The sequence below is a fragment of the Podarcis tiliguerta genome, assembly GCF_965153285.1.
Source record: "Podarcis tiliguerta genome assembly, chromosome: 14".
Taxonomy (NCBI): Eukaryota; Metazoa; Chordata; class Lepidosauria; order Squamata; family Lacertidae; genus Podarcis; species Podarcis tiliguerta.
Genome location: NC_139547.1, coordinates 43,319,040 through 43,342,088, shown reverse-complemented (window position 1 = coordinate 43,342,088; position 23,049 = coordinate 43,319,040). Strand labels below are relative to the sequence as shown.

The window sequence follows — 23,049 nt, the reverse complement described above, 5'->3', positions numbered from 1 at the left end:
ATTGGCCTGCGCCGGGTGGGTGACACCTCGAAGGTCTTATTGGCTCCCGCTGGCGGGAAAAGGCGGCGCTTCTTTTCTGCCGTTGGCTTCGTCGCCTGAGGAGAGTGGAATCTGATGCAAGCGCGGGCGCTAACGAGGGAACCGCAGGTCGCGCCTGCGCAGTACGGTCGAAGAGGCGTGGAGGCGCGGCGCTTCCCGCAAAGAATTCTGGGAGCTGTAGTTTGTTCTGGCCCAGCGCGAAGTGAGGTGCTTTGGGTTGCCGCTTCCGAGGGGGACGTTCTGAGTGAGGCGCTGCTTAGACCCTCGTGCTTGCTCTTGATTCATCCCCCTATGATGAACGGGGTGGCGTCGTTTTCATATTGCATTTTGGACATTTAACAAAAAATAACTTCAGCGCCGCCGAGGAAGAAGGAGAAAAACAGCAGCCCCGAAGCAACGCCATGGAGCTGGCTCTTCCTAGGTAAGCGCGCGACAAGGTTGCAGCTTGTTTTGCATTGGCTGTGGTTGCTTTTCTATGTCGCTTTTCATTCACATGACTCCCGAAGCGGCATGCAAACAATAAATAGCAACAACGTGAGTAAAATATAATAATAGAGCATCACAAATGCAGCACAAATTGTATAAAGTAATTGGCCAACCGTCAGCAAAACGATTGCAATCTATAAAAACCTGCGGGATTATCTTTGCCAGTCGAGCGTGAGACTCTTCATTTCAAGGTTAATAATGAACTGACTTACGAGTCTCAAATCCGGCCGTTCGGATTATTTCAACCAATTTTTGGAGCTCGAAAGCCAATTCTGTTTTTGTGTGTGTTTTTTTTAGGGACCAGCCTTCTAAAGCTATCAAACCAATAGACCAGAAGTCTGTCCATCGGATTTGTTCAGGACAGGTAGTGCTGAATCTGTGTACTGCCGTGAAAGAACTGGTGGAAAATAGCATAGATGCTGGTGCTACAAGCGTTGGTAAGCTTACTGTCACGTGTGCGTGTTTAGCAATCTTGTTAGCTAAACTTGTGTTGGTGTTTGCACGTGCAGGGAGGGAGGTATGTCTGCAAACTGGCAGCTTTTACAAATGGAAAAGAGAACAGAAGTAGTAAAAAAACACACGTTTGACTAAGAGTGTCCTGGCATACATTTTGAACGTTAAAAGGACAATGTCTAGGAATCCCTTCACTGCTGTAAACCTATATGTGGCAAAATGTGGTGATGCTTTGTAATTGTTATGTGACAAATATTCTTTATAATTCGTAGAAGTGAAACTTAAAGATTATGGAGCAGACCTTATTGAAGTTTCTGATAACGGTTGTGGTGTAGAAGAAGAGAACTTCGCAGGCTTGAGTAAGCTTTGTTTCATGCCTCGTTTTCTATATGCAAATCTGTCAGATCAGTTTGGTTAAGAAAAGCTATTCATATAATCTCAGAACCAATTTTACTTTCCAGTTCCATGCTGATGGCGAAATGCAAAAAACATCCAGGTCATGCCACATACACAGCAAAGCTGCATTTTAAAAACCATTTACTTTAGCACCAGTACTTTTGTCATCCTTAGAAATATTTGTTTAATGACTATATATCTCACCCTTGAAATAAAACTTTTCAAGTCTTCTATATAATGTAGCAAGAGAGTTGAGAGCCACAGATGATTAGGTTTGACCTCAACAGAACAGAGAGTTCGGTGGAGTGTATCTTTTATGTGAATTGTGGGGTAGCAGTTGGATTGGGGGGAAGTAGCAGAAAGGAAATTGTCTCCACTACTTCCTGTCCCTCCTTATTGCTTTTGCTAGCAAAGTCACTTAAATGACAGAGTCTAGTGAGAAAAGAAATCTTGATAGCACTTTACTGAACAATAGTGTATGTAACGTTCAGAGGAAGAAACGGAGAGGTTTTGTCTTTCTTTACTCAGGCCTTGTACTCAGTACAGAAACGTTAAACCAGATATATGGAAGAAAAACTCCTCCAGAACTCACAGCCAATCAAGGCACATGCTGCCTCCGCCTCCACTTGCTCAACTGACTGACAGCAGAATTAACTCTTAAGATGCAAACTGAATGAGCCCTACCGTTGCAGTTATAACAGTTTCCTTGACTAGGTTTTTGAGTAAAGGCTGCTTTGTCTTTTGACACTGCCACTCTGGGTGATGAGAGAAATCTGGGCTTCTCACCAGTGTTGGTGAGTAGGACATCGGTTGACTGGGAAGAAGCAGACTTGAGTGGCTTGAGAATTGGCAGTGTCATCAGGGAATATTTTTGGGCAGAAGTCCAAGGTCTACTCAGAAGAAAAAGCAGGAGGCTCCTCAAGCACACATTTTGAAATAATGCATGTTGCCATCTTTAAAGAAGAGGCAGGGCATACAAGTCCATTAATTCCAGAGTCTAAAATTAGGTAATCTCAAACCAGGCGTGGCATATTTTTGGCCCTACAGATGTTGTTGAACTACAACTCCCATCAGCCCCAGCAAGCATAGTCAATGGCTAGAGGTGATGGGGGTTGTAGTTCAAGTTCCCTGCAAATGTTTTAGACTCTGGACTTGATGGACTTATGGAACTTACTGCACCACTGTGGGGAATACTGTGTTATTTGCAAACCAATAATTAAACATACGCCAAACCACATCACGGATATAAAGCAATAAAGTCTTGACTCAATTGTTTTAATTATTTTATGCTAGGTTATATTATACAAAAGACATCTGAATGACTTCTTGTTTTATCTTACCATTTATTTTTCCAGCTCTGAAACACTATACTTCTAAGATACAAGACTTTTCTGACCTTACACGTGTTGAAACATTTGGCTTTCGAGGTGAAGCTCTGAGTTCCCTATGTGCATTGAGGTAGGATTCTTCTCTGCTTTAGTGCAGAGCTCTGGCCAGATCAGTTGGTACATCTTATACCACAGTCCTTTCCCATTCCCGTAAGAATCTTTGAGCAGAATGGGAGCCCAAGTTTAAAAGAAGCAAGTTTTTACCATTTAAAATTGTTGGCATTAAATGCGGGGTGGGTTTTGTTTTTTTAACTCCTGGAAGCTTTTGTTCCCCTGTAGCATTTATTTGTTCTTTTCCTCCAGTGAAGTTTCCATCATTACGTGTCACAAATCTGCAAAGGTTGGCACACGCTTGGTATTTGACCACAGTGGGAAAATCACTCTGAGGACCCCCTGCCCACGACAACAGGGGACGACTGTCAGTGTGCAGCAGTTATTTTATACCTTGCCGGTACGACATAAAGAATTTCAGCGCAACATTAAGAAGGTAGGAGCAGCTTACTAGTAACGTTGTTTTTAAGAATGAATGTAAGAGATCCTAACAAAGGCAAGGGCCATTGGAGGGAGTGAATAAAGGGGTTCCTTTACCAGATGGTAAAGTCAGATGGGAAGGATCCAAAAATAAACAAGAAACTAGTTCTGAGCAAACACCTGCCTTCCTTCACAAATATGCCTAGTAGATGCAGAAAAAAATAATGTTGATCATTATTATTATTTTTATTACACTTGTTAGTCGTTTTTCTCAGAGTGACATAAAAGCAACTTACGTTAAAACCAATTAAGAACCTCCAATAAAAAATTAAAAACACAGCTATGCAGATAAAACGCAGGACTTACAGATGCCACCACACTAAAAGAGGCCAAAAGCCTGGGTAAACAGACGAGGCTTTGCCTGGTAATGGCAATGGTGGTAACTATTTTTAGTTTATATAGTGCCTTAGTGTTCAGTGTACTTCACATGTGCTTATAGTGTGGTAATCCCTAAAACAACCCTTTAAGGTAGGTCAGTACTATTCTCCATGTTGCAGTTGTAGGCCAGAGATTGAGAAGATGATAGCCTTAGACAAGCTATCTTGCAAGCTCATGACAGATGCAGGTTTAAGTGGGAGGCTTTGTCGTTCTCAGCTTAGTCTTTTAACCAGTTCTATTCACCAGCCCTCATTACTGTGTTGTTATATTCTATACGATGAGGTAGGATAATCAGCCATGAATTAAAAGGTGTTTTGAAGTGGGAGGGAAATGGCAGTGATCACGCATAGTCTGTGTAAGCATGCTTCCTTACATAGTCACTGGAAAATCATCACTATCTCTTTGTTTTTGCCAGGAGTATGCAAAAATGGTTCACGTGTTACAAGCATACTGTATCATTTCAACAGGAGTGCGTATTAACTGCACCAATCAGGTTGGCCAAGGGAAGAAGCAAGCTGTGGTGTGCACCAGTGGGAGCTCAAACTTAAAAGAAAACATTGGAGCAATATTTGGACAAAAGCAGGTATTACTGTTGTTGTTGTTATTATTATTATTATTATTAACATCCGTATTGTTACAACTACTAGTCATACGGTTGCTGCTACTGCTACTGCAGTGAACTAATGCAATAGGTACTTCTACTCCTGCACAGTTAATGCTTTGTACAGTTAACGACAGAAAGTAAGTTGTCCTAGTGACATTGGGTGGTGGTGCTGTGCTTTGAAGCCCAGAATGTTGGGCCTTCAAAGAGCAGCATGGAGCTGTTTGAAAGCCCTTTGTCAGCAGCCCTGCACTGCTCCTTAAACCTCCACAAACCAGAGGTTTAAAGAGAAGCATGGGGCTGTTTAGTTTCCAAGCAGCCCTGCACTGGTATATGAACCTCTGCTTTTTGGGCAGTGGCTGGGAAGGAGAAGCGAGTTCCATCAACTACCACTTATTTCCAGGTGCAGAGCTTGGTTCCTTTCGTTCAGCTACCCCCTAGTGATGCTGTCTGTGAAGAATATGGCCTGAATGTTTCTGATATGCCAGCCACCTTTTATACGTAAGTAGAAGATTGTACGCACCTCACAGTCTATGCAGCTTCCCTATGTTTAATTGGCTTAGGCTGCAAATCCTAAATCCCTTCTTACACGAGGGTAATGCCTACTGAATTCAGTGGGACCTCTGAGTAGATATGTTTAGGATCGTGGCTTTAACCATTCAGCTCTACAATTTTAAGGTGTGTCAGTCACGTCTATTAGTCTTCCTTGCCACCTGGAACCAATCAAGGAGACTGCATGAATTTTTTTGCGTTCTCATTTTAAGCGTTTAGGGCAAAGATATACAGTGGTACCTCGGGTTAAGAACTTAATTCGTTCCGGAGGTCCATTCTTAACCTGAAACTGTTCTTAACCTGAAGCAGCACTTTAGCTAATGGGGCCTCCTGCTGCTGCTGCCGCCGCTCCGCCGGAGCACGATTTCTGTTCTCATCCTGAAGCAAAGTTCTTAACCCGAGGTACTATTTCTGGGTTAGCGGAGTCTGTAACCTGAAGCGTATGTAACCTGAAGCGTATGTAACCCGAGGTACCACTATACTAAATTAGGCTTAAGTGAAATGAGTCCCACAAGCTTCCTGGTTGAAGTTCTGGGTTCTCTGACGGTTGTACAAAGCTGTGTCGGGCATGTCAAGATATTCAGCTTGGAATAGTCATTCCCCACAGCTCAAGGGCAGCTGAATAATAAAAAAGGAATAAATATTGTAATCCATTTATCTTCTATATTTAAGGACGTGTGGATAGTTATTTTCTGGATATGGGTAGACCTGCTGTGACAAAGTTTGAGAACTTTTGAAGAAGGAGGACCCAGGAATTAAAAGCTCATCTTTCATTTTTTTTAAAAAGCCAGTGTACCTGGCATAAGTGCTTAGCTTCCTCACTCGTTCAGCAGTGAGCGAGAAGTTTGCTGGAGATTGCCCTTTCCCAGGATGAAAGTCCGTTGAGAAGTGGTGACAGATTTGCTGGTGTGCGAGTCTGTGGTAGCTAGGCAACCCCACAAATTTCAGCTTTAGTCTTTAAGAAAGAAAGAAAGAAAGAAAGAAAGAAAGAAAGATGTGTCAAATTGCGCAGCTTCTATGCTTTTCTTCTTTGGAAATATATCCTTGACATATTTACTTTGATCAGTATCACAGGCTTTGTTTCCCGTTGCGATCATGGTGTCGGGAGAAGTACCACAGACAGGCAGTTCTTCTTTATCAACCAGCGGCCCTGTGATGCAGGCAAGGTATGGCTCTCTCTCACAACACACACAATGCCTCCATTCTTCGCTTTTACAGCCTTAGAGCTGTAGTTTGCCTTTCCACCCACTGTGTCATGGAAGTGGTGCAACATTACCGTATTTTAATATTTGGTTGGAAGCCGCCCAGAGTGGCTGGGGTATAAATAATAAATTATTATTATGATGTCTGCAACACCTTCTTCTGGAGAGCCAGTGTGGTGTAGTGGTTAACAGCGATAGACTCGTAATCTGGGGAACCGGGTTCGTGTCTCCGCTCCTCCACATGCAGCTGCTGGGTGACCTTGGGCCAGTCACACTTCTCTGAAGTCTCTCAGCCCCACTCACCTCACAGAGTGTTTGTTGTGGGGGAGGAAGGGAAAGGAGAATGTTAGCCGCTTTGAGACTCCTGAAGGGGAGTGAAAGGCGGGATATCAAATCCAAACTCTTCTTCTTCTTCTTTTCTGGACAGGTTTCCAAAGTTGTGAATGAAGTGTACCACATGTACAACAGACACCAGTATCCGTTTGTGACTCTTAATATATGTGCAAATTCCGGTGAGTCACACACATTTCTCTAGGAAAAACTTGAAAGATGAAGTATGTTTATGTGTGCGGTTGCTGTTTAGCAGTTGGGATAAACATCCTGATTCTTCGTCACTCGGTTGGCAGTAAATCTCAATTCCAATACTCATAAGCCAGGTTGCCACCAGGCCATTTTTTTTTAAAAAAGAGCTTGGTTTTCTTATTTCTTTTTAATAGAGGTTTGATAGGCAGAAATCAACAAGTGAAGCTTTCCATGATATGCTGCTAGACTACCCGCTGCTGATAAAAAGCAGCAAGAAGTCTAGTTCAAAAGCTGATAACCCTACTTCAAACAAATGTGTGCTTTTCCCCCCCTTAAGATTGTGTTGTAAATTGATACATAATCTCTACACTCTGAAGTGCATTACTCTTAAATTTTACCCTGTTGATAAGAAATCTTCTAAACCGGGATGAAGTGCCTGAACTGGCTTGTTCACTGCTAACAAACCACAATACGAAGCTATGGTTTGTTGTTTACTTTAGTTTGTTTTAACTAGAGCTTGGAGATGCATATTCACCTAACACTCTTCCTTAATCATGGTTTGTTTGTCCACCCAGATGCTCACCAAATTGCAAAGGCACGAGGCAAAAAGTTGCTAGAAGTTTTTGGAGACAAAAGGCATAGTTCATTTGATTTTTGTCTGCAGGACAGCTTTTGGTTAATTCGTTTGTTAAACATGCTATAGCTTCGCTTAAGAAAACCATGACTAAATGTTAATGTGAACCAAGCCAATACCATTTTATGTCCTTGTTTTTAGAATGTGTTGACATCAATGTGACACCCGACAAAAGGCAAATAATGTTGCAGGAAGAGAAACTTCTATTGGCGACTCTAAAGACTTCAATGTTGGGAATGTTTGGCAGTGATGTTAACAAACTCATTGTCAACCATACATTGCCAGATATTAAAGGTAGGAATGACACCAGCCATTTAAACCAACTCCGTTTCTAAGTGGATAATTTTGCTTTTTTTAAAAGTGCATTGTTAATGGGCTGGTTCAACTAATTGTGTTCGGCTACACACAGTACGTATTTCCTCAAATGTCAGCCCAGCTGTATTCCCTGGGGCTCGGGGAAATCACTTCCACTTAGAATTGTGGCCTCGTTTAGTTAGACAAACTCAGGCACAGTTTTAATGTGATTTCCTGCAGTGCCTTGCATTACGGACAAGGCATCAGGTATCAATGATTTCTGTCTGCTGTTTGTGAAATGGAGCTTGGCATTCTCACAAGATGGGTCCCAATTTGGCCTGCTAAGCTGTTTTCCCTGAATCACATCTGCTTGCTCCAAACTTGATGTGTTATGGGCCAAGTAGAGAAGTGGCGGCGTGGGACGCGGGTGGCGCTGTGGGTTAAACCACTGAGCCTAGGACTTGCCGATCAGAAGGTCGGCGGTTCGAATCCCCGCGACGGGGTAAGCTCCCGTTGCTCGGTCCCTGCTCCTGCCAACCTAGCAGTTCGAAAGCATGTCAAAGTGCAAGTAGATAAATAGGTACCGCTCCAGCGAGAAGGTAAACGGTGTTTCCATGCGCTGCTCTGGTTCGCCAGAAGCGGCTTAGTCATGCTGGCCACATGACCTGGAAGTTGTACGCCGGGTCCCTCGGCCAATAAAGCAAGATGAGCACCGCAACCCCAGAGTCGGTCACAATTGGACCTAATGGTCAGGGGTCCCTTTACCTAGAGAAGTGGCAGGCGGTGCACAATCTGGAGCCTTAAAGTACACTCCCAATTGTTATCAGTGTCAATTGATGGTGACTGCAAGCCTGATGGATTTGCTGCAAGACCAAGTTCCCAATGGGAAACTCCACTGCACAGCTGATCAGTGATGACTTCAAGCCTCACTTGACTTGGATTTCCTTTTGTAGCATAGCTTGCCACACTACAAAGAAAAAAATTATCACCCAATGTCATCGTGAAACCAGGTGATTGACAATTGGGCGGGCCTCCATCCAACTGTCAGAGTGATCCACTGGAGTTGGGGGGATCTAGGATCCAGCTGGCTGGCCAGATCCATTTCCCCACCCGTGCTCTCGCTGTTCTTTCTCTAAATGGAGCCTCGGAGTTCACTATTGGGGCCTTGATTTCTTCCTGTGGGTTGATTTTTAAATTGCAATTTAAAACTCTCCTCTCTTCACCCTTTCTTAGGAAATTTCACAGTGCTTCAAGAAGAGGCAGAAAGCCCTGCCTTGGAAACTTCACGTGGCTCTTCCTCTCAGAATCTGAGCGCAAAAGAAAAAACAGCAATCACTCTTGCCAAACTTAGGGAATCATTTTCTCTCCACCAAGTGAAAAAGGCCCGTTTTCATGGTGTTGAAAATGCCAAACGTCAACAAAGTTCCTCTTTGCAGAAAGAACTTCCGGCATTTTTTAGCATTTTGGATTCTCCAAATAAGAAGACTGGCTCCAGCAAAGAGGCGGAGTATGGAAGGGAGGAGAATCCAAGTACATTCATGCTTTCGGGCAAAAAACTCAAGAAATCGGCAGAAGATAGAGATTCTGGTTGTGGGAGCACCTCAGCAGAATCGGAAGTGGGTTTAAGCACGCCAGAAAATGGTAGCTGTTCCAGCTGTGAAACCGCAATTGGCTCACCTCTTGAAGATTTCCCTGTTTTCAGAGAAGTTCAAAGTGGCAGTCTTGAGACGAGGGGAGATTTCTGGGGAGCTGAATGCAAATTGAACCAAAGCAAAGAGAGCCAATTATCCCAGCAGGCAGACAGTTCACCCCCCAAAATGAAACGTTTTAAGATGAGCCAGCCTCTTTCTCAGGTGGCCACTCCGTCAAAGATGGAGAATGACCGGGATTCTTCAGTCCTATTGCAGTACGACGTACCTGTAGAACTGGAGAAGAAAACCGTACCGTTGGAGTTTTCTCTGAGCGCACTGATGGGCAGAGTACAGAAGCTAAGCCAGGAACAGGAGAAGAAAGAAGCAGCGTTAAAATTCAGAAAATTCAGGGCAAAAATTAGCCCAGGAGAAAATAAAACGGCAGAAGACGAATTAAGAAAAGAAATAAGGTATTTGACCTTTTAAATTCCTCCATTGGCAAAGTAATGGTATCTGTTTGACTTGAAAGGAGTTGGGGTGGTACATCTGGAATATTTGCAGTGACCAGGAAATCCTCATTGTAGAGTAGGTGAAACTTTGCTTTGCACCGTGAGACACAGCTTTCCATCTTAGGTTCCCATGCAAAATTCTTCCCAGGCTCCCATATACTCTGCTTGAGGAACAGCTGGGCAATGCTGCTTACACATCTGCCCTTGACCATGAGGTGACAGAGAGAGCTTTTCACAACTCACTGTGATGCTCACTGTAACTTTCTGGAGCGAGTTGCTAGTCTTTTAGGCAGCTGGCCACAAGACCCCAAAAAAACTGCAGACAAACTCCAGCTCCCTCAGCCAGTAAAGCAAGATGAGCGCCGCAACCCCAGAGTCCTTCGCGACTGGACTTAATTGTCAGGGGTCCTTTACCTTTACCTTTTTAGGGAACTTAAAGGGCTGCTAGTTCCCCTGCCCTAAAATGTAAACACATTTTTAACCTGCTTTCCCCACCCTTTCCCTATATACAGGAAAGAGATGTTTGCTAAAATGGACATAATCGGCCAGTTCAATTTAGGGTTTATAATAGCCAAGCTGAACTCGGACCTCTTCATCATTGATCAACATGCTTCAGATGAGAAGTACAACTTCGAGATGTTGCAAGAGCACACTGTTCTGCAGGGGCAGAAGCTGATCACGTAAGTGTCCCAAGACGAGCAGCCGGCCGCTCAGTGCAGTCAACGAAGGCCCTACGTTGGCACCATTTTTTTTGCTTTTTTATGGCATGGTAGAGCTTCTTTGGGAGTTGCTCTGGCTGTTCAGGGAGCAGAAAAGTGGGGTACAGTGGTACCTCGGGTTAAGTACTTAATTCGTTTCAAAGGTCCGTTCTTAACCTGAAACTGTTCTTAACCTGAAGCACCACTTTAGCTAATGGGGCCTCCCGCTGCCACCGCGCCACTGGAGCACGATTTCTGTTCTCATCCTGAAGCAAAGTTCTTAACCCGAGGTACTGTATACCATTTAAGGAGAGTCATGGCTTTCCCTAAACAATTGTGGAAACTGTAGTTTAATTCCCAGTGGTTTAACAAGCCCGCTTCAGGGAAGTCTGGGATTGGTTGGTGGGGAACAGGGGTCTCCTCACAATTCCTAGCACCCTTAAACTACAGTGCCCAAGTGATATGAGACTGCTTTAAATGTATCAGGTGGGGCCTAACTTTTGCCAGAATGTATCAAGATAAACACTCGTCACACTAACTTCACACCCTATTCTTTTTTCAATGTCTCCCATTATTTCAGGCCTCAGAATCTTAACTTAACTGCTGTAAGCGAAAGCATTTTAATGGAAAACCTGGAAATTTTCAGAAAAAATGGATTTGATTTTGTTATTGATGAAGATGGTGAGTTTCCGCCTAAATGGGATGCTAATATCTAGGGTACAAAGATCTGCCCATGTTCCTTTGCCCAAGTGGTGGTTGCTATTCTCTTTCTCTCCGACACCAATACCCACCGAAAAGCAGCAGCAGTGTAGAGTATGCAACAATCGTTTGCATAGGTCCTTGGGAGTAATCTCCATCCAGCTATGTGGCAAGTAAGTAGGGATTGCTTTGGACTGCATTGGTTCAACTTGTAGAAAAACATTGAGCTTTTTTCACCCAGCTCAAATGCAAGCAATCTTGCAAAGGTAGTGTCACCACTTACACCGCTACCATGAAGTCAGGAACCCCATCAAAGGAAAGGAGAGACGTATCTAGCCTCTGCTTCATTGTTTTCTTCCTTTTCTGACTTCCTCCAATGTAAATGAAACTTCAAAATCTTGTTTGCTTTCACTTGCCAGAGCAAGAATAGTCTGTGAGTTATGGTGCTCTGGCAAATGTCCTTGTTCCTGCCCTGAAAAAAAGCCCGGAAGCTACACTACACTTCTGGAAATTTCATCAGCTTTACATCCTAATAGAAATTATTCTTTTCTCTTAGCAATGCCTTGGGGTTTTCTTCTCACAGAGTTTATGCAGGATAGACAAAGGAACCAAGTAGCCCAGGGCTATGGTTCCTTCCCACAGTAGTGGTCTCCATCCTAGTGAGCAGTTGTCAACCTGAGCATTATAGACTTTTCATATTGCTATGGAATAAAGCGAGACTAGAGAAGCAGCTCCCATGTTGCTATAGCAATAGGCCGGAGTGCAACCTCTCCACTGTGATATTCATGCAAAGAAAACAGGAAATGTTCTGTCTTGTGCTTTCTGTTTTTCACATCTCTCTCTACTGTCTGAATCAGTGCCTTGATGATTAAAATGAACTTTAATATTGGGTTTTTGAATTCTAACCCACCTTGGGAACCTAATGGTGAATGGCTGGTAAGAAATCTGTTAGTATTAATAGTTCCTACCTCCTACTCAGGGACGCGGGTGGCGCTGTGGGTTAAACTACAGAGCCTAGGACTTGCCGATCAGAAGGTCGGCAGTTCGAATCCCCGCGACGGGGTGAGCTCCCGTTGCTCGGTCCCTGCTCCTGCCAACCTAGCAGCTCAAAAGCAAGTCAACGTGCAGGTAGATAAATAGGTACCACTCCAGGGGGAAGGTAAACAGCGTTTCCGTGCACTGCTCTGGTTCGCCAGAAGCGGCTTAGTCATGCTGGCCACATGACCCGGAAGCTGTCAGCAGACAAACGCCAGCTACCTCGGCCAATAAAGCGAGATGAGCGCGCAACCCCAGAGTCGGCCACGACTGGACCTAATGGTCAGGGGTCCCTTTACCTTTACCTCCTACTCTCATAAGAAGAGCCTGCTGGATCAGGCCAAAGGCCCATCAGGGTCCACCATTTTGTTTTCACAGTGGCCAACCAGATGCCTATGGGAGGCCCGTAAGCAGGACCTGAGTGTAAGAACACAAATTCTAGTGTTATGAGGCAGGGAGGTATGCAGACTTTTGAAGATGGGGCAGCGTTCATCTCTGGAGGCCTAGGGTGTGAAAGGTTCTATTTTGGACATGAGAGCGAGAGGAGAAAGGAGAGGAAGTGAAACAGTTGTGCTTCCTGTTTGTCCGATATTGGTGTCGTGACCAAAGTTGCACCTAACTGCAGCAGGGCCCATGTGTTACGAATGCCCTTAATTCTTCATGCATCCGTTTTTCAGCTCTGCATTTTAAAAATTAGAAATCGTAACACGAAGGTAGAAATGATTAAATTTTTAAATTACCGTATTTTTCGCTCTATAAGACGCACCAGACCACAAGACGCACCTAGTTTTTGGAGGAGGAAAACAAGAAAAAAAATATTCTGAATCCCAGAAGCCACAACAGCAAGAGGGATCGCTGTTCTGGCTTCTGGGATAGCTGTGCAGCCTGCATTCACTCCATAAGACGCACACACACTTCCCCTTACTTTTTAGGAGGGAAAAAGTGAGTCTTATAGAGCAAAAAATACGGTATTTTTGAGAGGCTCCATCTTTCAACAGCTGCCTTAATCAGGGTGTGCGTGTTATTGGGTCGTTGTTTCTATTTTGACTATATATATATATATATATATATGCTTTCGTAGATTTTCACGGGTACAGGAATGCAGGTTTTGGTGTCCTCGGGTGTCTTCCCGTGTAAAAGTTGGGGTGTCTAGGCGACGTTTCGACGAGGTCTCACTCATCATCTTCAGGCTGGTGCTTTCGGCTTCTTGTTACTGGAACAGAGCAGGATCTCAGTGTTTGAGTTCCTATAAATACTGTTGAGGAGGTGTGGTGTATAGCCTCCAATGTTCTGGGCAGAGAGGAGGTTCCCAGGCTAGTGTGCCTTTTCTTCTTTTGTTCCTTAATTACTTGAGGGATATCTTGAGTGATTTCTTGAGTGATTTCCTGAATCCCACTTAGGTGGGTCATTAGGTGTGGATTAGTTGCTAAAGCCTTCGTGTCTTGAACTCTTGAACTTTGTGAAGAGTTTTTCTGAGAAGATGGCTGTACTGCACTTGGTTGTGCTCTGGCTTGGCTTCGTGTATAGGGGCGAGCTGTGGTTTTGTGGCCTGTGCCAGCCAGATCTGTGTAGGGATCTGATAAATTACAGATAAATTACAGACACCATCCAGTAGCCAAACCAGGGTGGCACCTCCGGATGCTGCACCCCCCTGCAATCCCTACACAGATCTGGCTGGCACAGGCCACAAAACCACAGCTCGCCCCTATACACGAAGCCAAGCCAGAGCACAACCAAGTGCAGTACAGCCATCTTCTCAGAAAAACTCTTCACAAAGTTCAAGAGTTCAAGACACGAAGGCTTTAGCAACTAATCCACACCTAATGACCCACCTAAGTGGGATTCAGGAAATCACTCAAGAAATCACTCAAGATATCCCTCAAGTAATTAAGGAACAAAAGAAGAAAAGGCACACTAGCCTGGGAACCTCCTCTCTGCCCAGAACATTGGAGGCTATACACCACACCTCCTCAACAGTATTTATAGGAACTCAAACACTGAGATCCTGCTCTGTTCCAGTAACAAGAAGCCGAAAGCACCAGCCTGAAGATGATGAGTGAGACCTCGTCGAAACGTCGCCTAGACACCCCAACTTTTACACGGGAAGACACCCGAGGACACCAAAACCTGCATATATATATATATATATATATAGACCTCCAGGTATAGGGCGGTATTTAAATTCAATCCATCAATCAATCATCAGCTTCATCGCACACACAGATGAAGATCTACATTCGCAGAGCCACATCAGATGCTCTTGCTGCATTAAGAGCATACGCTTAAAAAATCTAAATTTCAGGTTTTAGATTACAAGTGGGAATTTTTCATTTACTTTTGGCTTTTTTAAAATGTACGCATGAAAAGTGTGGTGGCTATTAAATCATTCATTTAAAACCTTGCAGCTCCTGCTACCCAAAGAGTTAAACTCATCTCTTTACCTACAAGCAAAAACTGGACTTTTGGTCCACAAGATATAGAGGAGTTAATCTTCATGTTAAGCGACTGCCCTGGAGTGATGTGCAGGCCTTCCAGAGTAAGGCAGATGTTCGCTTCTCGAGCATGTAGAAAGTCTGTAAGTATTAATCCGTTGGAGGTTTCATATTTATTTCTTGCTTTTCTGTTAAAATAACGCTCAAAGCTGCTTACTGGATAACTGGACATAGGAGGGAACTTCCTTTTTTAAGATTAAGGAAGTAAAGTATGTCAACCAAAAATAGATAATGGTAGTACTGACCCTCATGAGACTTTTTAACATTTTATTTTTCATCTACAGGTGATGGTTGGAACAGCGCTTAATGCAAATGAGATGAAGAAACTCGTCACCCACATGGGTGAGATTGAGCACCCTTGGAATTGCCCTCACGGAAGGCCTACCATAAGGCATATAGCCAACCTAGATCTGATTTCACAAGAGTAACGAACCTTTATGCACGTTCGTTAGGACATTTTTAGCATTTATTCCATTGGCGGATGCTATTGAGACCTCTTTTATAGGATTGTGATTTATCACAAAAGTCCTTTTCTCCCTTTGCAGCACAAAAGATCAAGCTTACCATGTTGTTCAAGAAATAAACTACTAGATGGGCTAAATGTCTATGCTGATGCAACTCAGTGTGTGTAACGGAGGTTACAGCTGCTCATCTCTTGCAACTCCCACCAAACCCCATGATCCTTGGATCTCTGCAAGTGTTTTATCACAACACTGGCATAGATCCACGGTGTCTCCCCTTATCCCTGCGCAGGTGGACTGTCATTAAGTCCTGCTACACCTTTTACTACCCTTTTAGAACAAAAAAGGCTGGAAAATCAAGCCAGCACCTGTTTCGATGGATTAAGGCTTGGCTTGAGTTATGTTGCTGCCTTTGGTCTACATCAAACTACGTGTGAGGCAGGGAGAAATTAGGTTTCTCTCTTCAGGGTTTCCCCCCCCCCACAAGGCAGTTCCTTTTCACCTCACCCTGTAGGTGAACAAAAAGCGAAGGAGCAGGCTGAGATACTTTGTCCTGTGCACCAGACAATTGTCTCAAAATTATGGGACGGTAGGAGGCAATTTGTGGTGTTTCCCTTGGTGGTTATCCAGAGTAGTTCAACGCCTAATAATCTTGAGAGCCCAAGAAACTGTATTTTCTGCCCACTGGGTTGGGGCAGCTCTGCCCTGGTTGGTTAATCTATTACGGAATGATCTGCTGGTCATTTATATTAGTGTAGCTTCACTGCTAAAAACAGTTTCCTTTTATTAAATAACTTGTACATAGAAAGGATTTGTGTACATACGTTCTTACTATGGATGGCCTTTTGTTTTTATAGCAGATATATATTTAAAATATTTTTTTAAAAAACACACAAATGAACGTTCTCCAGCTTTCTCATTAAATGATTTTCCTAAAGAATTTGTTGTGGTGTGTCTTCAGTATCTTCATTTACCCAGACACTTCAACCAGAAGCTGACCTGGGGGGAAATCTTGCCTTTTGTCTTATGGCACCTGCCCTTTGGAATTCCCTCCTGTTAAATGTTAGATGCTGTCTCCCTTTTCAGTGTCACCTCCCTCTTTCAGCAAGCATTTCAATCAGAGTCTGCATTTGTTGGGAGTTAATTTTAGATGTTCTAATTCATGGGTAGGCAAACTAAGGCCCGGGGGCCGGATCCAGCCCAATCGCCTTCTAAATCCGGCCTGTGGATGGTCTGGGAATCAGCGTGTTTCTACATGAGTAGAATGTGCCCTTTTATTTAAAATGCATCTCTGGATTATTTGTGGGGCCCGCCTGGTGTTTTTACATGAGTAGAATGTGTGCTTTTATTTAAAATGCATCTCTGGGTTATTTGGGGGGCATAGAAATTCATCCCCCCCCCCAAAAAAAAATATAGTCCGCCCCCCCAGAAGGTCTGAGGGACAGTGGACCGGCCCCCTACTAAAAACGTTTGCTGACCCCTGTTCTAATTGTTTTATTGCCTGAGTGTTTGCCACCTTTAGCTTCTTTGGGGTGGGATATAAATTTAATAAAAAGTATATGTGCGAACGGTTGAACTTAATTGAAATGCCAAAAGGAGGCTAGGGGAGCTAGCTAAATCTCAATTTATGAAGCAAGTAAGGCAAGACAGGAAATGCTATTCTTTGCCGGTGTGAATGAATAGAACATTATGAGATTAACTTGTGCTGGGGTAAGAAAATAATGTATCTTCAACTTGTACAAATTTCAGCTATCTGAAATGCAGCAGTGTGTAATTCACAAGTTTATAGTTTCACACACACCTCAAAAAGAATGGTCCACTGAAAGAGGTCTCCAGCTTTTTCTCAGGTACTAGTTACTGGAGCAGATATTGAAATTATATATAATCTCAAATGTATTATTCTGCACATTAACACTTGGCACCATGGCTTCCACTCAGGGAGCTTGTGGCCTTGGTAAATGCTTTACGATGCCAACATTTTCTGGACTTCAGGGTTGCAGAGGTGATAAACATAGAGTGCAAGATACAATTTCCATCCCAATATCTCCAGAATACAGTGGTACCTCAGGTTACATACGCTTCAGGTTACAGACTCTGCTAACCCAGAAATAGTTAGGTTAACTCTGCTAACCCAGAAATAGTCAGGTTAAGAAATTTGCTTCAGGATGAGAACAGTTTCAGGTTAAGAATGGACCTCCAGAACGAATTAAGTACTTAACCTGAGATACCACTGTATATTTAAAGCTTTAAACAGTCATGGCTTCCCCCAAAGGTTCTTGGGAGATGTAGTTTGTTACGAGTTATAAAGGTTGTTAAGAGGCCCCTTATTTCCCTCCCAGAGAAACAATTCCCAGAGTGGATTTAACAGTCATTTGTGCTTCACAGGAAACTCTGAGACTTGTAACTCTATGAGGGGAATGGGGCGTCTTCTAAGGACTCTCTGAACCCCTAACAAACTACATCTCCCAGAATCCTTTGCAGGGTGAAGCCACGACTGTTTAAAGTGGTATCATAGCGCTTTAAATGTGTGGTGTGGATGTAGCCTTTTAACAGAATTGAGCCGAGAGGAAAATGGGGACAAAGCTGGGACACAACCAATAATTGGCTTTCCCTCCACCTACTGTTGGTTTCTCTTCCTTCTGCCCCATCAGTGCCAGTTTGGGCACCCCCCCCCCCACTGGCATAGAGCTTGTTTTGTTTTGTTTTGTTAAGGAGGCTGTGGCAATAGGCTAATAGGTGATGGTCCCTTTAAGAGGAATAAATACTCTCCTTTCACCCCTCCCGCCCTGAGAGTGGTTACTATGGTAACTGTCCGGGATTGAGACGCTGCAACCGCTGCTGCTGTTGTTGCTACTTAAATCTCTCTGCAGAGAGTTTCTGCTGGAGGTTGGAGGCTAGAAATTCTGTGTCCTTTTGCTTGTGTGAGTAAGCGATGGACACCAACAGCTCCATCCAAGTCTGAGGGAGGTACTTTTGAGCAGCCCCAGCCTGAATAATTTTTGCGTCTTCCAAATATGTGGACTGCAATTCATTTTTTAAATAAAATCCTTTTTTAAGATAGCTTTAAAAATGCCATTACTAAGGGACTAGATCCATCGTGCTTCCAGAAGGGGTCTTGATGTTGGAGAAGGTTTGTTCAGTTGCCGTAAACGGGTCATAAGCACAACAGAGGTGTGTGTGTGTGTGTGTGTGTGTGTGTCTGTTTAAACTGGATTTTCCCAGGAAAGATAAATCTGAAGGGAGTGGGATATGAACTGGCTATTTTGTGTGTGGCTGCTGCAATTAATAATAATAATAATAACATCATGAGGAGCACTGTTCACACAATAAGCTCTCATCTCCAGGCACCTCTATATGGTCAACTGTGTTGTATGCTGCCAAAAAAGCCACAGAATAACAATTGGGGGGACGGGACACAAAAACACCTGTGTTGTGGCATGAGTGAACTCAACTGGAGAGGTTTCGACTCCTTTCCAAACAGCCATTTCCCTATTAAACAGAAGCCTGCTTAACCACATTGCATATGTGTGTTCATTTTTATTTTTCCCACTAAAATGAACACACTTTTATGTTCATTACTTAAGTATGAAATTGGCTTATGCAAAATTAAAAGGGCAGGAGCCTTGTCTGGTTTGGCAAAAAACAATGATTTCGCCTCCTTCCCTGAATTCCGGTAGCAATCCTATGTGAAGCATGTTATTTATGACTTCAGTTATTGTCTGATTTAAAACAAGGAAATCCTATAGGAAGTGGCTGACAGGCCCTCTATTCTTAGAGCTCTGTTTCCCCCTCCCTTAATTATTTTTATTGCCCTTGATACCTCTTCTGATAACCCTCTTCCCATGTAAATGCCACCTTGTAGTGTGGTCGGGACAGCTGGATCATAGCCTCTGTCTCTTGACTTACACTATTGTTTTAAGATTATGTGTTAAGCTCTTGTTTCCTAGTGCAGTGATGCTCTATCCCATGATAAGGCAATGCTTCCCTTGGTGTTGGCCAGGCATAGGCAAACTCGGCCCTCCAGATGTTTTGAGACTATAATTCCCACCATCCCTGACCACTGGTCCTATTAGCTAGGGATGATGGGAATTGTAGTCCCAAAACATCTGGAGGGCCGAGTTTGCCTATGCCTGGTGTTGGCTGATGGCAAGCTGTGCTTCAACTCCCTTGTTCACCAGGTGCTTAAGAGTGTGATTGTTTTGTTGGACTCAGGTAGAGGAAGGTGTGTTCAGGCATGTTTATCAACAGAATATATATATATATATATATATATATATATATCCCCTCTCTCCCTTTACAGGATCTGTAAAGTTTGAAAAGTGAAGGAGGCAAGATATCTAGGGAGTCCTGATTTTGGTACAATTCAGCTGCGATGGGTAAAGAAAAGAAGAGAGACAGTAAGAAAGGAGAAAAGGCTTTGCCTCCTCCTCCCGCCCACGAGCCCTCAGTAGAACCTGCTACTTCTGTACAGAACATCCCACCGGCTGTAAATCAAGTGGATGAACAGGCAGCAGCCCAAACAGTTCCCCAAGAAGAGGTGAAAGAAGCAGTGGCCCTTCCACCCACAGAACCCATTGAGTATGAGGAACCGATTCTGACTCAGCTCATCGTTGAAAGGTAAACTAGAAGGACTGGGGTGGAGGGTGGAGGACTTAGACTATGTATGTGTGGCAGGTAAAGGTAAAGGGACCCCTGACCATTAGGTCCAGTCATGGACAACTCTGGGGTTGCAGTGCTCATCTCGCTTTACTGGCCGAGGGAGCCAGCGTACAGCTTCTGGGTCATGTGGCCAGCATGACTAAATTGCTTCTGGCGAACCAGAGCAGCACATGGAAACGCCGTTTACCTTCCCGCTGGATCGGTACCTATTTATCTACTCGCAGTTCGTGCTTTCGAACTGCTAGGTTGGCAGGAGCAGGGACCGAACAACGGGAGCTCACCCCGTCACAGGGATTTGAACCGCCGACCTTCTGATCGGCAAGCCCTAGGTTCTGTAGTTTAACCCACAGTGCCATCCGCGTGCCTGTGTGGCTGGTACCTAAGGTTAATAACAGGCTTAAATTTATCATGTTCATGGCAAAGGCATACATTTAAAGAACTCTCATGCTACTTTAATAGCTCCTTCAAAGCATCCTGGGAAATATAGCTCTATGGTGGGTGTCTTAACAACACTTTGCACCCTTAGCAAACTACATTTCCCAGGATTCTTTGGTGGGGGTATGACCGTTAAAGTAGTACTTTGTACTTTATACTACTGTTAAAGTAGTATAAAGATGGTTTACATGATGCGATCTTGCAATTTACTAGCTACTTAGAGGCTGTGTCCTCTTCTTTCTGGCAGTGTAAACAGAGCAAGGTAATTATAATATAATAATTATAATATATGTATTTTTAGTTTATTTGCTAATATATCCCCTACTTTAGGTTTGACATATTTCAAAAAGTAAAAAACCAGGACACCACATTTCAGAAATTCCCCCTGGACATCAACTCTGCCTTTGAAATCCCGGATGCATGGCAGACCTACCCTCTTTAATCCAAGGGCTCAGGACAATTTGTAAATTTCAGACAAATATAAAAAGATTGTGCCTGCTTCAAGGTTGGGAATCTATTTAATTACCGTATTTTTCACTCTATAAGACACACCAGACCACAAGACGCACCTAAGTTTTTGGAGGAGGAAAACAAGAAAAAAAAATTCTGAATCTCAGAAGCCAGAACAGCAAGAGGGATCGCTGCGCAGTGAAAGCAGCAATCCCTCTTGCTGTTCTGGCTTCTGGGATAGCTGCGCAGCCTGCATTCGCTCCATAAGACACGCACACATTTCCCCTTACTTTTTAGGAGGGGAAAAGTGAGTCTTTTGGAGCAAAAAATACGGTAGATGACTCTGTGCTGGTTTCTGAGTGAGAGTTGTTGTATCTTTTGCTTACCTTAATGCCCTAAGACAATATTTTTCATCCCTGCATCTGCTGGGGGTTCCATTCCATTTTGCATCCTTACACCTCCAAGACTTCAGTGATGTTAGAATGAATAATTAATACCAAGTTTTATCTTGGTTGGAATCTGTAAATGTAAATTACTCAGTCTCTGTTTTTGCTCCATTTTGTCCCTTTATTGGGGAAGCAGGGAGAGTGGGCTGGCCTTCTGCAGAATACCACAATTGGTTGCAGAAGTTTCTCAACCCCCAAAGAGTAAAAAAAACCCCACTCTGTGTGTGTGTGTGTGTGTGTGTGTGTGTGTAACTGCATTTAGGTGAAAACTTTACTAGTTGCACCTTCTCCACCACTGATGTACCCTGGTGAGAAAAGTTGTTTTACAGTTTGATATAGATTAATGCTTCTATTTCATGCTTGAAATTATTTTGTCTGCTCATTATATGGATTTATTCAATACCAGTTAATTTTAATCTTAAGTATTTCCCCCCCTTGTAGCTACGAAGGAGAAAAAATCTGTGGGTTATATGAGGGAGAAGGAACAGCTCGTTTTCAAGGAGGCAATGTATACAAGGTGAGTACATTTGATGGTGGGCTCTGTATGTAATATTTTTTGGGGGGGAGGGTGACCCGAACCTGTGAGCTAGGCTCAGATTATTGCTTTTACTACTCCGTGGCTGTAGTGGTGTAATTACCAAGGAACTGCTAGTGTTAGACTTAGATTTAAGTTGCTCCTCAGGCAGCAAATGTGAGTTAAGGTCATGTCCACACCATACCTTTAAAGAACTTTTATGCTATTTTAACACTCACATCTTCCTCCAAAGAATCCTGGGAACTCTAGTTTGTTAAGAGTCTCCAAACAATTCCCAGCACTAACAAACTACAGTTCCCAGGATTCTTTGTAGGAAGACATGAGTGTTAAAATAGTATTTCTATACTGCCCTTCAACTGAGGACCACAGAGCTGATTACAATATAATACAATCTCTCTCCAGGGTTTCAGACAGGACTGTTTCTCAGCCCCCACCCCCCCAGAAATTCTCTTTCAGATGTTTAGATATCCCTATTTTCCTACTGTTTTGTTGTTTGGAAGTTGACAAAACACAGCTATATAAATCATCACAAACTGCTATAGTTCTTCACTAAATCTTTTAAGCTTTTATGGTGCTTTATTTCTCTGGATACGTATTTTAAGTACACTTAATTAGTATATTAAAAAGCATCTTAAAAAGCATCTTAAAAAGCATCTTAAAAAGCAGAGACATCACCTTGCCAACAAAGGTCCGTATAGTTAAAGCTATGGTTTTCCAAGTAGTGATGTATGGAAGTGAGAGCTGGACCATAAAGAAGGCTGATCGCCGAAGAACTGATGCTTTTGAATTATGGTGCTGGAGGAGACTCTTGAGAGTCCCATGGACTGCAAGAAGATCAAACCTATCCATTCTGAAGGAAATCAGCCCTGAGTGCTCACTGGAAGGACAGATCCTGAAGCTGAGGCTCCAATACTTTGGCCACCTCATGAGAAGAGAAGATTCCCTGGAAAAGACCCTGATGCTGGGAAAGATTGAGGGCACAAGGAGAAGGGGACGACAGAGGACGAGATGGTTGGACAGTGTTCTCGAAGCTACAAACATGAGTTTGACCAAACTGCGGGAGGCTGTGGAAGACAGGAGTGCCTGGCGTGCTCTGGTCCATGGGGTCACGAAGAGTCGGACACGACTAAACGACTAAACAACAACAATTAGTATATTGATTGTTAACCCCAGATTGATTGTTTTTATTGTTTATGTAGAGAATTATGCAGCAATTCTGGTTTAAATATGCTGGCCGTTGGCTGTAATAAACACTGATTGATTGATTGAAATCTGTGTTCCATTTTGAAGGGCATGTTTTCTGAAGGCCTCATGCATGGACAAGGAACATACACATGGGCTGATGGAGTGAAGTATGAGGTAAACTGTCATGTTAAATGGAGCATCATTGCAACTACCTTGACGGCCCTTAACTTGCAAGTCCATATCTTAGACTCTTGGCCAAAGGATAATTTCCGTATGTGTATATTAAATCTTACGTCTGTGCTTGTTTGTAGTGATAAACTGATAACCTGGGCTTAATA

At 43.4% G+C, this 23,049-nt stretch overlaps 2 protein-coding genes across 7 annotated transcripts in view; both read left to right on the top strand.

Moving 5' to 3' along the window:
• The first annotated feature begins 218 nt into the window (after positions 1 to 218).
• PMS2 (PMS1 homolog 2, mismatch repair system component) lies at positions 219 to 15,941 on the top strand. Of its 2 annotated transcripts, none has more exons than XM_083413473.1 (15): positions 219 to 460; positions 823 to 962; positions 1,251 to 1,337; positions 2,730 to 2,832; positions 3,066 to 3,249; positions 4,087 to 4,254; positions 4,676 to 4,773; positions 5,891 to 5,990; positions 6,454 to 6,538; positions 7,324 to 7,476; positions 8,710 to 9,577; positions 10,129 to 10,296; positions 10,895 to 10,995; positions 14,454 to 14,623; positions 14,825 to 15,941. In XM_083413473.1, exons 1-15 carry the CDS (start codon positions 441 to 443, stop codon positions 14,966 to 14,968), a joined length of 2,589 nt encoding a protein of 862 aa, XP_083269599.1. In that variant the 5' UTR covers positions 219 to 440; the 3' UTR covers positions 14,969 to 15,941. The 2 variants fall into 2 exon arrangements, 1 of the variants encoding a protein (XP_083269599.1); XR_014504909.1 differs by having other exon boundaries at positions 222 to 460; positions 10,895 to 11,186.
• Positions 15,942 to 17,744: 1,803 nt separating this feature from the next.
• Positions 17,745 to 23,049, top strand: part of RSPH10B (radial spoke head 10 homolog B) — a 29,274-nt gene continuing 23,969 nt past the window's right edge. The window contains exons 1-4 of one of the 5 annotated variants that reach the window (XM_083413409.1): positions 17,745 to 17,922; positions 19,302 to 19,618; positions 21,433 to 21,508; positions 22,817 to 22,885. In XM_083413409.1, coding sequence (XP_083269535.1) covers positions 19,374 to 19,618; positions 21,433 to 21,508; positions 22,817 to 22,885 — 390 coding nt within the window. In that variant the 5' untranslated portion in view covers positions 17,745 to 17,922; positions 19,302 to 19,373. Of the gene's footprint in view, positions 18,173 to 19,301; positions 19,619 to 21,432; positions 21,509 to 22,816; positions 22,886 to 23,049 lie in introns of all 5 variants that reach the window. The other 4 variants (XM_083413408.1, XM_083413411.1, XM_083413412.1 and 1 more) reach the window with 4 other exon arrangements.

What these genes read in the sequence shown, in the direction of transcription:
- PMS2 (XM_083413473.1), top strand. Translation starts at nt 441, where the DNA reads ATGGAGCTGGCTCTTCCTAG. An exon ending in TGCTGGTGCTACAAGCGTTG is followed by an intron (nt 963 to 1,250) that starts GTAAGCTTACTG and finishes TATAATTCGTAG; the next exon opens with AAGTGAAACTTAAAGATTAT. An exon ending in AGTTCCCTATGTGCATTGAG is followed by an intron (nt 2,833 to 3,065) that starts GTAGGATTCTTC and finishes CTTTTCCTCCAG; the next exon opens with TGAAGTTTCCATCATTACGT.